General features: G+C 37.9%; 1 protein-coding gene across 1 annotated transcript in view; it reads right to left on the bottom strand.

Moving 5' to 3' along the window:
* Positions 1-647: 647 nt before the first annotated feature.
* CUL4B (cullin 4B) overlaps positions 648-18198 on the bottom strand; it is a 47245-nt gene continuing 29694 nt past the window's right edge. Inside the window, exons 10-20 of the mRNA XM_011958007.1 lie at positions 17889-18007; positions 16652-16844; positions 15556-15660; positions 14631-14741; positions 14096-14181; positions 12892-12999; positions 11796-11909; positions 10460-10565; positions 8395-8567; positions 6087-6239; positions 648-2872 (exon numbers count right to left, since the gene is read on the bottom strand). Coding sequence (XP_011813397.1) covers positions 2777-2872; positions 6087-6239; positions 8395-8567; positions 10460-10565; positions 11796-11909; positions 12892-12999; positions 14096-14181; positions 14631-14741; positions 15556-15660; positions 16652-16844; positions 17889-18007 — 1364 coding nt within the window. The 3' untranslated portion in view covers positions 648-2776. The remainder of the gene's footprint in view (positions 2873-6086; positions 6240-8394; positions 8568-10459; positions 10566-11795; positions 11910-12891; positions 13000-14095; positions 14182-14630; positions 14742-15555; positions 15661-16651; positions 16845-17888; positions 18008-18198) is intronic.

The raw sequence follows: 18198 nt of genomic DNA, 5'->3' as shown, positions 1-18198 counted from the left end.
CTGGGCGACAGAGCGAGACTCCGTCTCAAAAAAAAAATAAAAAAAAAATAAAAAACAAATAAAAAACAAACTTCTCAAATCTTTAGATCCAGATGCCTAAATAAACTGGTTTTCTGAACTGTACACTCATATACACAGCAAAAATATCAAGAGTATGTATGGCTAGACATCATATTAAGACCATTCAAGCAGACTCAGGAAGTGGGTTCAAAAACTTTGAGAACATCTTACGATGAGATTATTTGGTCCAGAACTCAAAAAACTATTAACAGAAAAGGCAAATCAAATGCCATAATTAAGAGTAGTATTTTCTTCTCCCCTGAACTCAAACCCAGACTCATTTCATATTGACTTTATGAAACAATTTGACACTGAAGATTTGAACGAAGCAATGTTTATACTTGTATCGCATGTTTAAGAATAATTATCCACCTTGAGGATTCCTGGGAATTTTCCTCACCCTGTTAACCATGCCCTCCCCCATACTTGTATAGAATTATCACAAAATCATCACAAAAATTTTAAAAAGTTTAAAAGTAACAAAATCAACAAATGTGAGTTCATTAGACGTTGTTAGGAAGATTTTAAGTCCTGTGATTTTATAACTTTCTTACAATACTTGAATTTTAAAGATCTTCTCTAGAAACTTTTTTTAAATAAAAGTTTTATTGGAGAAAAATAGAACCACCACGTACACAGGGAAAAGAGCACAAAAATTCAACTGATACAGAACAACAACTGAAAGTCACAATTATCCAATGTAGTTTGTAATTACTTTTCAGTTTCTTAAACAGCTCCCCTCAACTTGTTTTTTTAACAGTCTTGCTAATTTTCCAGCTGAAACAGCATCAAGTTTTCAAAGAATTAAGAGCCTCGGGGAGGGGACCCGCTTTCAAGATACCGAATGTGACATCAAGAGTCTTCTCCTAACAGGACCAACTCTATCTAAAAGTTGCTTACAAGTAACTTGAATCTTGTGTAATAGTCTACATCTCACAGACCATCAGAAATGAGTTAGAACACTGTTGTTGATGGTACGGTATGAAGAGAGGGCAAACAAAATAGCTGCATTTGCTTGTCAGCTGAGCTCATATAAAGAAATCAGTGAGGAGCTGAGAAAATACAGGCAATGGCTGCTCAATAAGAATTACAAGTTCCGAATACCACATATAGTTAGACGCCAGTGTGCAAGTTGATGCAACTAGAAAGAAATAGGCAACTTTTAAAAATACCTGGCCACAGGTCTTTGAGAACTCAAGGAAACAATCAACAGTAGACACAAGAGTCAAAAATCTCCTCAGGTTGAAGATTAGGACATAGGTAATCTTCCTAACGGCTCCAACAGGCAAGGAAATATGCTGTGGCAAAAAGCATTAAGTAGTTCTGATTTTTAAAAAACAAGAACAAAATTTTCTGCTTCTCCTGCCTTCAAAGCTTCAAGGAAATAGAAACAAGGAAGCAAAACAAAAACAAACACTGATGGTAAAGAGAAGCCTTTTGCTTGAATTATCAATTCGAAAAACAGTACTTTTGCCATTTTGTGTATATAAACAATCCTGGGACATTCTCCTGAAAACTAGGTGTCCAGTGGCTAAGAGACCTCAACTTCAAGCAATTCTGAAAGGAAAACCAGCATGACACAGAATCTCAAATTCCCAAACAGGGGTTGTATGGGAAAAATGAGGGAGGACCTTTGTATCTAGGGTTTTAGGAAGTTAAAATGAAGATGACAGGAAAGGCTTATTTATCAACAAAGAGAAGAGTTGGGATGCTTCTAAAAAAACTTTGGTAGAGAAAATAGGAATGCTAAATCCTAGGAAGCCTGTAACAATCTACAATTGGTCCAAGTTGAAGACAAAACGGTCCAAACAACATTTAAAGTCTGAAGTATGTTGAAAACTAGTTGAGAAGTTTTTGCTCCTGTAACAATTTACAAAACACGTTCATTTTGGTCTCTTTTGCAATTTTCTTATTGTATTCATTTTTAATATAAAGAGTTGGATTTTTCTCTTCTATGATGTTCCTCTAGTACAACTGATCATTAATTTTCTATTTTAGCTATTTTTATAAGTACTTGTTAATCAGCACAGTTAACTTGGGGCTAAGCCATATATACACATCCCATACTCATAAATGAAAATTTTTAGGATGTGAATATACAAGATATTATGGAAGCAACTGTCCCTCTACTTGAAAACTTGTTTCCAAATAATTTTTTTAAAAAACATCCCTTTCAGTGTAACAGAACATTACCTAGTAAAATATCAATAGCTATGACAATTCTCTTTTCAAGGGAAATCACAAAACCGGTGAACAACCAAGTCAAGGGTGGTTTTTCTATTTGATAAATACATCCAGAACTCTGTACAGTAAATAAAGTTTGCATGCAGTTTAAGTATCTTTAAATGACATTTTAAGCAAATAAACCTTTTGCTTCATAATTAATGGTGTATAAGAATCCTCCCCCATTTTTAATAGCCACAGGGATCTCTTTCCCAGTTCCAAAGAGGAATTGATGAAGACCAAGTACATTCTTAAGTGTTTTCTGCACATCATACTAAATAACATGCAAAGAGTTCAACAACATTCTTCTTAAAGGTAAGTATTACTCTTTAAAATGGGCATGTTAACCACTGAGAAAAAGTCCACTCAACTATTTCCATTAATTACACTGCTTCATTTGGTCATCGGTAGTAAAAAAGGAGTCAAATAATATTGAATCAACAGGTTAGTTTATCCACTGGCTACTGCATATGACACCAAATGCTGCAACATTCTATGCAATATAGTTATACTGGTTTGGATTTTCTTTATCTCTTTCCATGTAGTCCCGGTCAATTAAAGATTCTATTCTCTTCTTAAGATCAGCAGGCTGTAAGAGAAGGCAAATTTTCAATGCAAAGTTCATTATCATTGGCTCAAGCCCATTTAGTTAACACCCCATTAAAAAGACAACAGTTTTGACTCATGAATTTAATCTCCTTTTTAAAAATTTTATTTATTTAAATCTCTTTTTTAGAGAAAAATATCATGAAAATAAACCAGGTTTAAAAATGTTTTATACACGTTGAAGATTTTTTTTTTTTTTTTTTTTGCCTGGAGTGCAGTGGCACCACCTTGGCTCACTGCAACCTCCACCTTCTGGGTTCAAGCGATTCTTCTGCCTCAGCCTCCCGGGTAGATGGGACTACAGACACAAGCCCCCACGCCCGGCTAATTTTTGTATTTTAGTAGAGACGGGGTGTCACCACATTGGCCAGGTTGGTCTCGAACTCCTGACCTCAGGTGATCCACCTGCCTCGGCCTCCCAAAGTGCTGGGATTACAGGTGTGAGCCACCGTGCTCAGCTATGTTGAAGATTCTTTAACACCAGAAATGTTTTCGATTTTTGATTTTTTTTATAGTTCTTAATTTTTTTTAAATAGACAGGGTCTTGCTATGTTGCCCAGGCTTACCTTAAACTCTTGTTCTTGAGTGATCCCCCCAGCCTCAGCCTCCCAAAGTACTGGAATCCCAGTACTCACAGGTATAAGCTACCATGCCTGGACCTGATTTTTTCATTTTAGAATATTTGCATATACATAGTGAGATATCATGGAGATGGGACCCAAGTCTAAACACAAAATTCATCTATGTTTCATACATACCTTACATAGCCTGAAGATAATTTTATACCTTTTGTGCATGAAACAAAGTTTTGACTGCAACCTGTCAAATGATGTAAAGTGTGGAATTTTCCACCTGTGGCATCATGTTGGCATTCAAACCAATTTTAGAGCATTTCAGATTTTGGATTTTCTCATTAAAGGTGTTCAGCCTGTACTATATACTATACATACATTAAACTGTCCCACTCTTGTCATATTGTTATGCAATACTTTCTATTACTTTTCTATTTTAAAGAGGTCATGCCAGAAGCAGCTACCCTTTGCGTGGTTAAATACAAAAGACTACATTTATTGTAACTTCACATGAGAACTATAAGGTAGTTTAAGAACACAGAATACTAGTTTTGTCAAGATAGTTTGTGAAGTACCTTTACTTTGGGCAAGAGTTAGTTGGCTTAATTTTTATAAATTAAGATTTAAAATGTATTGACAAAATCACTATTTAGACCAGGTGCGGTGGCTCATGGCTGTAATCCCAGCACTTTGGGAGGCTAAGACAGGTGGATCACCTGAGGTCAGGAGTTCAAGACCAGACTGGCTAACATGGCAAAACCCCATCTGTACTAAAAATACAAAGATTAGCCAGGTGCGGTGGCGGGCGCCTGTAGTCTCAGCTACTAGGGAAACTGAGGCAGGAGAATTGCTCGAACCTGGGAGGTGGAGGTTGTAGTGAGCTGAGATTGCACCACTGCACTCCAACCTGGGTGACAGAGCAAGAAGACTCCATCACAAAAAAAAAAAAAAAAAAAAAATCACTATTTAAAAGAATACTGGCCAGGTGCAGTGGCTCATGCCTGTAATCCCAGCACTCTGGGAGGCTGAGGTGGGTGGATCACGAGGTCAGGAGTTTGAGACCAGTCTCGCCAATATGGTGAAACCCTGTCTCTACTGAAAATACAAAAATTAGCCAGGCGTGGTCGTGCGCACCTATAGTCCCAGCTACTCGAGAGACTGAGGCAGAAGAATTGCTTGAACCCGGGAGGCGGAGGTTGCAGTGAGCCGAGATCACGCCACTGCAATCCAGCCTGGATGACAGAGTGAGACTCCATCTAAAAAAAAAAAAAAAAAAAAAAAAAAACTACGTGAAATGGCTTGATAAATGAAGTACCTCATAATTTAGATCTTCATACTTTTGGTTTAATGCATCTGACTTGGATTTCTGCATCCTGTGATTTAAAAGTAATCAAGAAAGCTTGTAGCTTTATCTTCATGATTGCATTCTAAGCTCCTGGATGACAAAATTCCACTATATATCTTATGTATCTAGCCTGTAAATATAATATAATCTTGTTTGCTAATAAAAAGTTTTTCAGTATAAATAAAATGACCACTTGTTCAAGAGGGGAAAAGAGGGGAGACAGTCTGATGCAGCAGTGAAAATTTTATCCAGTAATCCCAAGGTTTGGAAATCAAATGACTTTCTCTTAATTACGGTGAAAGACCTAGAATATCAGCAAAATATTAACTACAGCGATCCCCTAATTTCCCCAGCATCAGTGATCTCTCTGGCTTCAGGTGAAATGATTGTTAGGCAGAGCATGAGGGTAAGAGTGTGGTAATAAGGAGTGCAATATTAGGTTTGGAGAAAAGAAAATGCTTACCTTATTAGAACTAAGAGCTACAGAGTGCTTATTATGTACCAGGTTCAGTGCTAAGATTTTTACATTCATGATCTCATTTAAAACTCACAATAACCCTACAAGGTAAGCACTATTATCTCAATTTTACAAAAGAGGAAACAAAATCAGCAAAGTGAAGTGATTTATGAAAGTCTAAAGCTCATAAGAACCCTAATAGCTAGCAGTCTATTCAAACTCTATCAATGTTTATCATCCAAGGGTTTGGCTATCTACCTCCTAAAACTTGGAAAATAGGCCAGTACGACATCACATTAAGTGACTTTATTATTGGGCACTCACAGTGGAACGTTTCCATTTAATGACCAATTTCAGTTTACCAGAACTATCACTACACTTTTCAAAAAGATGCTTAATGATGACTAGTTATCTGCATGGTCTTTAACAGATGATCTCTTATATAAGCTAACTAAACAGGAGATTTAACTCAATCCACAATAACCGAATCTGTCAAATTTCAACAAATACCATGGTATTTCAAGAGGAAAAGAAGTAAATAAACCAACCAAGAAGTTCAAAAGAAACATAGTGAATAAACTTGAAAATTTCAAAGACTCACTTAGCAGTTAAACTTTCAGGTATCCAGGATTTTCCTTTATTTTCCCCTTTTGTCACTGCTGCCCAACAAAGTTTTTTTGGAAATCATATGCATCAACATGAAAAATTAAAACTTTTCTCTAAATGGTCATGACGCTTTATGTTTGCAAGATTTGTGTCTGAAAATCTAATGTACTTTCTTTTATTTATAACACGCTCAATAGGAAAACACAGAAGTACCTACCTTAACTGGAAATTTCAACTGGTTGTACACTTCTGAAACAAGGAGATTGTGGCTAAGTGTCTTTCTCATCTTCATAATTCGAACAATTGCAGCATCAATTTGATATTGTCTGTCTTGAAATACTCTTTCTGTAGTGCTTGCTTGTTCTTCAACCTAACAAAAAAGTTTTAAACCTAAGGATTATACCAGAAGCAAAACCTGACTATTTACACAAATTGTGCATTTTAGGGACATGGCATTGTTATTGCTTTAAAAAATTTTCTAATTGGGGTCTTATAAATATAGATGTGACAGAGAAAAAGCCTACAAACATAACTCCTTTCTGTTCTGATTATATTGCCCTACACCAATGAAGTAATGCTAATATTAGTTAATAGAAAAACATCATCTTTGAATTGCTTTTCTAGAAGTAGAGATAGCTGATGTGGAATTTAACATTTTGTTTTTTTACTCTGTCTTTGATATCTTCTAAATATGTGTATCAGTTTCAATGGATTGTTAACCAGATTTCTCTACAACAATAGCTTGTCTATAAAGTGACTGACTCTGTCTGACCTGACTCAAGGCATGGTATTAACTGGCTAAGCAAAGTAGTTAAGAGTCAAACTCTTTGAAAATTAATTTTTATTTTGTAATATATAAATCAGACATGCATGCCATTAATGCTTACAATCCTTCAAGACTTATAGACATGTAGGTATTTAGGAGGCAGTTTACCAATCTTGATGCTAAAGCAAAAATGTTCATCTTTCGTAACTAAACCAAAAAAAGTCTGGGCTTTTTGCAGCAGTTTCTTCCTGGTACAACATAAACGTTTTAAAAGTAAGGACATGATAATCCTTTAAGAAAATATCCTTTGATGTGTATATGAAAATGACAAGAACTTGTTTGAAGATACTGGTCGCTGTCCTACATTAAAACTTTTCTTGGCTGGGCGCAGTGGCTCACACCTGTAATCCCAGCACTTTGGGAGGCCGACGTGGGTGGATCATGAGGTCAGCAGTTCGAGACTAGCCTGGCCAATCTGGTGAAAACTCATCTCTACTTAAAACACAAAAATTAGCTGGGCATGGTGGTGCACGCCTGTAGTCCCAGCTACTCAGGAGGCTGAGGCAGGAAAACCACTTGAACCCACAAGGCAGAGGTTGCAGTGAGTCAAGATCGCGCCACTGACTCCAGCCTGGGTGACAGAGTAAGACTCCACATCAAAAAAAAAAAAAAAATTTTTTTTTTCAAATATTGCATTAAACCTTATTGGAACTGAAACCATCAGTTTCAGGATGCCGCAGTTGGAAGTCTCTTACAAATTCAAATGGCAAAAACAAACAAAATATTCACCTTCACTGTTTTTGTTTTTTTCTTTTTTTTAGACAGAGTCTCACTCTGTCACCCAGGCTGCAGTGCAGTGGCACGATCTCAGCTCACTGCAACCTCCACATCCTGGGTTCAGGTGATTCTCATGTCTCAGCCTCCCAAGTAGCTGGGACTACAAGCACGCACTACCACGCCCAGCTAATTTTTATATTTTTAGTAGAGACAGGGTTTCACCACGTCGGCCAAGCTGGTCTTGAACTCCTGACCTCAGGTGATCCGCCCACCTCGGCCTCCCAAGGTGCTGGCATTACAGGCGTGAACCACCATGCCTGGCCCACCTTCACTGTTAATCAAACAAAGAGTGAATAAATCATTCAGATTTTTCACCAAGCAAGTTGGAAAAAGAAAATATAATCTTTAGTGCTGGTGGACATAGTAAGACAGGCTCTCATATGCTGCTGGACAGAGTATAAACTGGTCCACTCTTTCTGGAACACAATATGACATTATGTACTAAGACTCAAAATGTTCATATCCTTTAACCCAAAAAAATCTACTTCCACACATTTATCATATATCAAAGAGATTAAAATTTAGGTTCAAAGAGGTTTCTTGCAATTTTATTTATAATACTAAAAAGTCATGAATTTAATTGCCCCAAAATGAACAGTGGTTGAATAAATTGTAAGAGCCATGTAAAACTATTACACTGCCATTTGCCATTTTTTGAAGCTATTTAATGGCATGGAAAAATTCTAAAGATTGAATATTAAATAAACAAAGCAGGATATAAAACCATGTTGAGTATCAACCCAATCCTGTACAACCACTCTCCCAAAAACCCAAAATCAAATATGGAAATATATTTAGCTGGACATAGCACAGAAAATGTTAATGGTATTGGCAGTATTACAGGTATAAAATCTTTATATATTTTGATTATTAACATGTATAATTCCAGTGTGTTAGGACTAGGAGAAAGTGAAAGAAATACCGTTTCTTTCATCTGGATTTGATTGATCTTTATCCTGAAAAGTTTGTGTTTGAAATCATCATTACAAATGAACTTGTCACCATCTTCAATATCTTTGCCCTTTGGATTTTTTGCCAGAACTCTAGCTTTGCCACAGGCTAATGACTGCAGTGTTCTCCTTAACTCTCCATCCTCTGAAGAAGAAAGAGAGGTTTAGTTATTTGTTATCAGCATGAACAACTACCGCATTCTACCTCAATCTAGTTTCCACTCCATCCCCCTATTAAAACTGTTTCATTTTTTCCCAAAGGTCACCAACAACTCTTCTTTGTTCTAGCCAATGGTTTTTTTCCTAGTCCTCTTCTTTTTAAAAAAAAAATAGAGACGGGGTTTCACCATGTTGCCCAGGCTGGTCTCAAACTCCTGAGCTCAAGTGATCCACCCGCCTTGGCCTCCCAAAGTGCTGGGATTACAGGTGTGAGCCACCACGCCCGGCCCCTAGTCATCTTTTAAAGGTGTCAATTATCATATGATGTGGGCAACTACCAAATCTTCCAAAATGACATTTCACTTCTCTCCAGTTGCACTTTTAAACGGCAATTCCGCCTGGCTGTTTTACTATCAACTGTAGTCACGTCCAAAATTTGATTCATCATCTCTATATAACTGTGTCCTCTTTCCAGCTGTCAGTGGTGATACTACTAACCTTCGCAATTGGGAAACCCTGAAATCATCTTTTAACTTTTCCTTCTCCCTCATCCTCAACATAATAGCTAGCTGTTGCTTCCGCAGAGATGAGTTTTCTCCATTTTCGTGGCCTCATTCTAGTCTAGGGCCCTTCCACTTTATGCCTGAATCATCCCAACAGCGTCTAAACTGGAATCCCTTGATCCTTCCAGTTGCCCTGTACATTGATTTCAGTAAGTGGTCCAAATAATTACTTCCACCACGCCACATAGTTGAGACACTACAATGTAGGTTTGCATTTGCTAGATTTATCAGGTTCTCCACAATCAGGCCCTACTCATCCTACCTAATTTTTTAACTCACTATTCTGTTACAATTAAGCTCTTCATGATTCTTCATGATTCCATGCTACAATTAAGCTCTTCATGGGCCTATACTGTGCCCATTCCTACCTCCAATCTCATCTCAAAATATTTCCCCTTGCTGTATATGCCTTCTCCCTGACCAAAACTTGAAGGCCCAGCTCAAATGCCACTTGCTTCATGACAGCTTTCCCAATTGTGCTAGTCCACAGTGATCCCTTGCTTTGTTGAACTCCTACCACACTTAGTACCACAAGCCAGTACTTATTGGTTTTGACATTATTTCAAGTGTCATTTCCCCCTTTCCCTATGGTTATATTAAGAGTTTTGGCCAGGCGCAGTGGCTCACACCTGTAATCCCAGCACTTTGGTAGGCCGAGGCAGGCGGATCACGAGGTCAGGAGTTCGAGACCAGCCTGGCCAACATAGTAAAATCCTGTCTCCACTAAAAATACAAACATTAGCCAGGTGTGGTGGCGGGCACCTGTAATCCCAGCTACTCAGGAGGCTGAGGCAGGAGAGTCACTTGAACACAGGAGGTAGTGGTTGCAGTGAGCGGAGATCACGCTGCTGCACTCAAGCCTGGGTGACACAGCAAGATTCCATCTTGACAGGGGAAAAAAAAAGAGTTCTGGCTGGGTGCAGGGGCTCATGCCTGTAATCGCAGTACTTAGGGAGGCTGAGGCAGGAAGATCCCTTGAGCTCAGGAGTTTGAGACCAGGCTAAGCAACATAGTGAGACCCTGTCTCTGCAAAAAATATTTTAAAAATTAGCCAGGCATGGTGGCATGCACTTGTAGTCCCATCTGCTTGGGAGACTGAGGCAGGAGAATCACTTGAGCCTGAGCCATGATTGTACCACTGGACCCCAGCCTGGGTGACAGACTGAGACCCTCGTTAAAGAAAAAAAAAAAAAACCCTCAAAAGAGTTCTGAGGCAAGGGATTATTCCTATAAATATGTCCCTCAGACCTCTTAACATAGTGGTATGCACATAGTGAACACTTAATGTTTGCTAACCAACCGATTCAACACAAACCTATTCCGGTTGCCTGCTTGATCTCTTCTAAACTGAACTCCTCTCCCTCATTAAACATTAGCAGCACCAGTGTTTGAAAAAGAGAGACCTGGAGTTCTTTTTTACCCTGTTGAAGAAATAAAAGTGTTTAGCCATCATTTTTTTTAAAAACACATGAAAAATTAATCAAATCATCTCTTATAGGAAAAGCATTTTTCAATTAGTAGATTTAGAAACATGATTAGCATTATCCAGCAAAGCCACTTGACGTGGTAATACAGTATTTCAGTGTGGGGTTTAGGTGTGACCCTACCTAAAACGGGGGGAAGGATTAGCTGACCTTTTAACAGTTTTTTTTAAGCCTTATAAATAGAATAAAGTAATGAAAATTAATCAGCCTTATGTGTCATTCTAGATCTTCATCACAAGCAGCAAGAAATCACTATTTCAAATGTATTTTTTATTTGTTTGGCTCAGATTAGTCATGAAAAGCTAAAGTTTTTGGAGATTAGATATTGCACACTGTTCCCCTTAACTCCCACTCTATTCGTAGCTCCCAGCAACAAGATTTCTGTCAAGAAGTGGCAGTGTTAGGCTGGGTGTAGCTGCTCATGCCTGTAATCCCAGCACTTTAGGAAGCGGAGGAAGGAAGATAGTTTCAGCCTATAAGTTTGAGGTTACAGTGAACTGTGATTGTGCCACTGTACTCCTGCCTGGGTGACAAGGGTAGGACCCTGTCTCTAAAAGTAAACAAATAAATAAAAATAGGAAGTGGCAGTGTAAAGTTTTCATCTACAGGTGAGGAAAGAGTAGGGGGGAAGTTCATTGCTTTTCGTTTTGCAGAAGGGCCAAATCAATTGTGGAAAGACCACACAGCTAAAATTACTTAAAAATACATAAAGCTATGACAAGCTCTCACTGTCGTCATGCGGATATCTAGGATACAATTATAAAACAATAGCTTAAACTGGCCAAACGCAGTGGCTCATGCCTACAATCCCAGCACTTTGGGAGGCTGAGGCAGGTGGATCACAAGGTCAAGAGATAGAGACCATCCTGGCCAACATGGTGAAACCCCGTCTCTATTAAAAATACAAAAAAATTAGCTGGGCATGGTGGCACATGCCTGTAGTCCCAGCCACTTGGGAGGCTGAGGCAGGAGAATCACTTGAAGCTGGGAGGTGGAGGTTGCGGCAAGCCAAGATAGCGCCACTGCACTCCACCCTGGTAACAGAGTGAGACTCTGTCTGAAAAAAAAAAAAACCACAAAACAATAGCCTAATCTTTCAGTTAAGAAAGATGACCTAAATATTAAAGACAAAGATGAAAACTAAAAGTTTTGGGAACATCCACTTACCTCTTTAAATTCTGCTTTAAGCACACAGTGTCCTAGGGTTGACTGCCACTGAAGTTTCCTGCCACTATGTTTGCCTAGGTAAAATGTCTTGAAAATCTCCTGAAGTTTTACCATCTAAAGTAAATAAAATAAGGCTTTATTTAAGCTCTGTACCCAATACCACATTTACCACTTTTTATACTTACCTCATGTGATATAATTTCTGGAAAATTTTAAGACTATATCCAGTAGGTCCACCAATCACTTTGATGAAAAATAATGATATCCCAACCACCAAATCAAATGGGATTTATTAGGATTTATACCCTTTGCTCTCTCTGAACCATTTAATCATCCCCTTTTGAAACACTGACCTGCAGCAGCTTTTGTGCCTCTATACTATGCTGGTTCCTTTATCTCACTGTTGCTTCTGCATCGGTTTCCTTCACAGGTTCCTCTTTCTACCATCTGCCAAATGTGAGCCTTTTCTAAAGTTCTGCCTCTGCTGTTTTTTCTTCCTCTTTGAGACAGATCTACTCCCTGGGCCTTCATAATCATCTCCATGGAGGATTCTCAATATCTATCTGTCTAGCCTTAATCCCTTTTATGGACTTCAGTCCTGGGCTAGACAGTTTCCCAGGAGTCAGGATAGATTTAATCAAGCACCCATCATTTAGCAATCCCACCTATGGGTGAAATACGTGCAAGAATTCTTAATAACTAGGTAGAGTGAGGGGTATAATCTGGGAAGATGGAAGAACAGCCAGGGAAATTGACCCTGAACCCAGAACTTTGGCATTATTAGCTATGCTCTTAACTGGACTTAGAAGTACAAAAGTAAAATATTAAAGCAGTTGGTATTTGGTGTTGGTGTGTTTACTGACATTCACTTTTAAAAGTATCTATGCCAGGCCTGGTGACTCACACCTGTAATCCCAGCACTTTGGAAGGTTGAGGCGGGGGATCACTTGAGCCCAAGAGTTCAAGACCAGCCTGAGCAATACAGTGAGGCCCTGGGTCTCTATTTTTTTCTAAGTATCTATTTTTAAATGACAAGCAAAATGGAAATGCTATGATTTCTATGCCTATAACTCAGGTTCTAAACAGTAACTCTTACCTCTGGTGGTAAATGAACTTCCATAGGCACATATGTTGGCCAATAGCCCATTGTCAGGATATTCACAGTTAATTCAATATTTCCCGGAACATTCTGATTCTGCATATACTATAAGATCAAAACACACACTGAGATCTTAAAACTGCATACATTTCGTATCATAATAACCTATTTAAGAAGTTGCCCGTTATGAAATTACATGCAAACACTGACCATCCTTAAAATAAACGGCAATTATTAAGAGGACTTTAAAGGAAGCCTACACAAAATGCATTAGGCAAGTATAGAGGTTAATATTTTGATACAAAGGCATACAAGGATCCCATGACCTCATTACAGGCATTATCAACTTAAATAATTTCTCACATACAGCTGGGATGTTATAGGATCTCTCCTCCACTCTTTTCCCCAGTACCACCTGCAGTCCCCACCTTTGAATACCCCTACATGGCTTAAACATCTTGCAGCAATCCCCATTCCTCACCCCACCAGCCAGCCCAAGTCTCCAGTTTTTCACTTGCTCTACTGCCTGTCTGCAGGGAGTGGCCTGGATTAGGGAAGGAAAAAGAGGGGAAAAGGGCAAAGCAGATAAGCCCCATTCTGTAGCTACTATAGAATTCATAATCTTACTGACCCTGATTTTTTCTTAATTCTTTCACTTCCACTTCCCACCTTAGCAACACCGTGGGGTAAAGAAATCACTACTAAAACCCCAAAAGAGGAAAATCTAACTTGCCATCACTATCACCTATGTTCTTAAACATTTCAAAACTACTTTCTACCTATATCTTCAAAACTGTGGATCTACCTTTCTATCCCCAGTGTCCCCAAAGGCTTTATACAGCTACATTATCACTTCTCCTCTCTCCCCACTGCAAGCTCTGAACATGCAAATCACCAAATGATAAGACACTGGGGAAAGCCCTGTTCCCACTATAGCTCTTCTTGTACTGACTTCAGTTCAATACATTTTATTTTTATTTTTGTGTTATTCTGGGTGTTTGTTAAAAATAAATCCTAAAGTAGGTCAAATATACTTATATTTCACCAATGATTTTTTTCTACTGTGAATATCACCTCAGTTGCCATGAAGTAATTACAACAAACACGTTTCTATTTATCTTCTTCAGTACAAATCACAGCAAGCAGATAAATAAATATAACTAAGGTCGAGGAATTAAGTAAGAGTTTAACTCACTTTTACCTGTTTGAACTGAATCATGATGTCTTTAGAAAGTTCCATGTCTTTAAACATTCCTTCAAGTTTGCTGGTGAAAGCAGCTCCACATTCTATTAAAGATGTTTTTACATGTATAATATTTTAAAGTGGTAAAAACAAAAGAGGTTTAAAAGTGGGAAACATGAAATATAAAACTGACTTTAGTATGATCTGTAACTTTCATAAGAATAAAAAGAAATCCTTACCCCAAAGTGTATGCCCCATTAATTCAGAGTCAAACTCTTTAATCCTGTAGTAACCTTATCTACTATTTAGGTATAAAATAAATGGGAAATTTTTATACAAATAATAAAACCAAGAACAATGCTTTATCTTAAAAAACACAACAGCTCTGGATATATGTACAATAAGTTGGAAACCTCAGGAGCTTGCTCAATTTATGTTTTCATCATATATACATAGACATGACTGACAAAAGAGGAAATCGATTGAAAGGGTAAGAAGCTAATATTCTCCTTCAGAAATCAAAGAAAAGGAACAGAAAGAATGAGAAACCTACCATGTTTAAGTTTGGACAGCATTGATTTTTCAGCATCTACAGACGCGCTCTTCCCGACTAACAGGCGCTTGGCTAAATCTTTCTTATAGAAGGCCTCAAAAACATCCTTGCCTATGTAAAAAAAAAAAAAAAAAAATGCAAAATTTATAATATTCCAATAAAAAGTTCTGACAAAATTGCTTCAAAGTGCTTTAATAAAGCACACCATTATTCCAAGTTATTTTACTTTATACATTTTATCTAAGTTTGTTAAATGCAAGAAGCAGTAGAGATCCATTTTTGTGCCAGACATTTCAAAGTCTTTATTGTAAAACTTTTTTGCATGAGAACTGTCTTGACTGCATTAACTTTTCTTCAGAAAAGCGTTTGTGGACTGGTAGCTTTGGTGCAAATATTTAAGAGATTAAGCCAAGTAGCAAAAATCAAGGCACTTAATACTAGAAGAATCAAAGCATAGGACAATCAGGTAACATTCCTCATGTATCCCCCCAATGAATTAAAAACAATTTTAAATCTGTAATTCCCAAATAAATATTCCCTCCAGGTTGAATATGCTTGCTAGCTTCTCTGTTGAGTGCTATTTTTTTATTTTTTTGAGATGGAGTCTTGCTCTGTCGCCCAGGCTGGAGTGCAGTGGTGCGATCTTGGCTCACTGCAAGCTCCGCCTCCTGGGTTCATGCCATTCTCCTGCCTCAGCCTCCCAAGTAGCTGGGACTACAGGCACCTACCACCATGCCCGGCTAATTTTTTGTATTTTTAGTAGAGATGGGGTATCACCGTGTTAGCCACGATGGTCTCGATCTCCTGACTTCGTGATCCACCTGCCTCGGCCTCCCAAAGTGCTGGGATTACAGGCGTGAGCCACCGCGCCTGGCGTTGAGTGCTATTTTAAAAGAAAAGTATTAAAACATTAGTAAATACTTACCATAGATAAATCTAAATATGATCATAATTTTATCCAACATTTTCTCAAGTTCTTCATCTGTAGCTTCTTTGTTGCCTGCACGAAGTTTTGAATCTACATACTTAGCTAAAATGGGGAAAAAGTTTGTTGTTTAATAACCAGGGGAATACATGAGGTACTGGGCACTATATATACCCAAAGAGGAGTATGATACACTGAGTTTTTCAATACTTCAGACATTTATATGCATTTTTTAAAGTCTCCAAAGTCAGGGAAATCAAGTGTTCAATGCCATAGAGCTAATAATATCAGGGCCTGAACATAAACCCAAGTGTTCTGACTCCAGATCAAATGCACTTTCCACTATACTGACGTTTATGAAAATAGGATCGGGATACCCTGTGGGGGAGGTCTCATGTAGCCCTGTGAGGGCATAATCAAAGCCACGGAAAGACATGGGGAATCTTCTGGAGTGTCCATTTTATAGGAATAGTGAGCAATCTTAAACATTACTTTTCTATTAAAATAAACCAGATACATCACAGAGTAGAAGGTAAAATTTGCTACATGTTTAAGGATAAATAGCAGATAGGTTGCAACAAAATTTCATCCTTTTGGCAGAGGACCCTAGACCTTCTCAGGTTACCTCCTCCTCTGACACTAAGGGTACTTGGGTGGAAAAACCTGAGCAGCACTGTAGTATATATCACATCCTTATGCTAAATGGGCCCAGATTATTAGGTTTATTTTTGCCCTGTACTTTTTCCTTTTTCACTGACAACTGTAATTTCATGCTGCCCTTTCTTGTAGTTTGAAATAACACCCTGCCTCATTTCTAAATCACTTTAGGCTTGGAAAACAGATAAACTTATTATCAATAAAGGTAAATAGGGTCCAACATACTGTCTTTCAAAGAAAGCACATTATGTTTTGACATGTGGGCTTTCAGTATTTACATCCAGGTTTTTAGAAACACTTTTCAAACTTGATATACCAGCTAAGCAACCTCAAAGAAATGAGGAATTAGTAATACTACAACCTGGCAAAAATTTCAGATTGACATTTTATGACTCAAAGAACATCATTAAACAACTGGAAAAAGGACTGGAAAACATACCTATAAGTTCAGCCGGTTTATTTGGTCTTTTGTTAATGAACGTTTCAAATGCTTCTTTCATGGCATTGATAAATTTCTCATTCTTCAGAAAGCAGATATCAATTATATGGTCAACCTTATCTTTAAAATCCAGCAATTCTTGAACCATGGTTTTATCTTTTTCAGGATTAATTACAATAGTGCTGCCAAATGCCTAAAATGAAAAATTACCACTTTTTACTGGAATCGAATTGTCTACAATGAAAACAATCCCCAAATCATATTTAAGTGGCATATATATTTAAAGATCTTTAAAAAGTAAAATAAAGCTATTTTTAAGATGGAATCTTGCTATGCTGCCCAGGCTGGTCTCAAACTCCTGGGCTCAAAGGATCCTCCTGCCTCAGCCTCCCAAGTAGCTGGGGTTACAGGCACGCACCACTGCACCTGGCAAAATAAAGCTGATGGTGAAATGAGGACAAAAAAATAAAGTGCTAAAATATCCACACTGTTAACCACTCATCTATAATCACAAAAATAGTAAGCAATGATCACCGGGCATATGATATCATAACAGGGTATTATTAGAAGCCTCTGGGATCTTTTCCTTATTTTTAAAGATGTCAGCTTTCAATTTCCTTAAAATGGCAATCTGGCTTTACTGTAAGATTGAAGAAAGGAAAGAAATTTGGGGTTCAAAGTCTTCTTTTTCTACATTCACTGCTTTAAGTGGTAGAGACAGAAATCATGTCAGACATAAATCAAGTTTTACAGCTGATATGCCACACAGCTACCATTCTCAGGTTGACCTTCTCAAAATTCCCATTACTTTTTAAAACAAATTTATAATTCCCTTCAAAGAATTGGATCAAGGCCAGGTGTGGTGGCTCACACCTGTAATCCCAGCACTTTGGGAGGCTGAGGCGGGTGGACCATTTGAGTTCAGGAGTTCAATACCAGCTTGACCAACATGGTGAAACCCCATCGCTACTAAAACTACAAAATTAGCTGGGCATGGTGGTGCATGCCTGTAATCCTAGCTACTTGGGAGACTGAGGCAGGAGAATCGCTTGAACCTGGAAGGCAGAGGTTGCAGTGAGCCGAGATCACGCCACTGCACTCCAGCCTGGGTGACAAGAGCAAAACTCTGTCTCAAAAAAAAAAAAAAAAAGGATCAAACAAGAAATGCTTGCCAATATGCACTCTTGATGTGTAGATAAGCTGTAAGAGAGAAAAATCACAGGTAAATTGTTAATACCTTGATATATTCGATCCACTGCTGCAAAAGAACCTGAACTCCACCTCGAACTCTACTGAAGAGCTGATACAGAAGAGACAAATCTTGAATTCGGTTTTCATCGAGGAGGTTATTTAAACCTGTATTTTAAAACATTTTGGCATTAAAACATAGTGAACAAAAAAGTGAACAAGATTATCAGACATTTTAATAAAATTTGAGTTATAATCATTATTGTGATACTGGTTTGAACTATGACTAGTCTGTATGTGAGTTCTAAGATTTCCTTTGAATTAAACCCAATCATCTTTCTTTTTTTTTTTTTTTTTTT

The sequence above is a fragment of the Colobus angolensis genome, unplaced genomic scaffold (assembly GCF_000951035.1).
Source record: "Colobus angolensis palliatus isolate OR3802 unplaced genomic scaffold, Cang.pa_1.0 Scaffold454, whole genome shotgun sequence".
In the NCBI taxonomy this organism is placed as follows: Eukaryota; Metazoa; Chordata; class Mammalia; order Primates; family Cercopithecidae; genus Colobus; species Colobus angolensis.
Note: the sequence above shows the minus strand (reverse complement) of the source record. Positions and strands in the feature narration are given on the sequence as shown.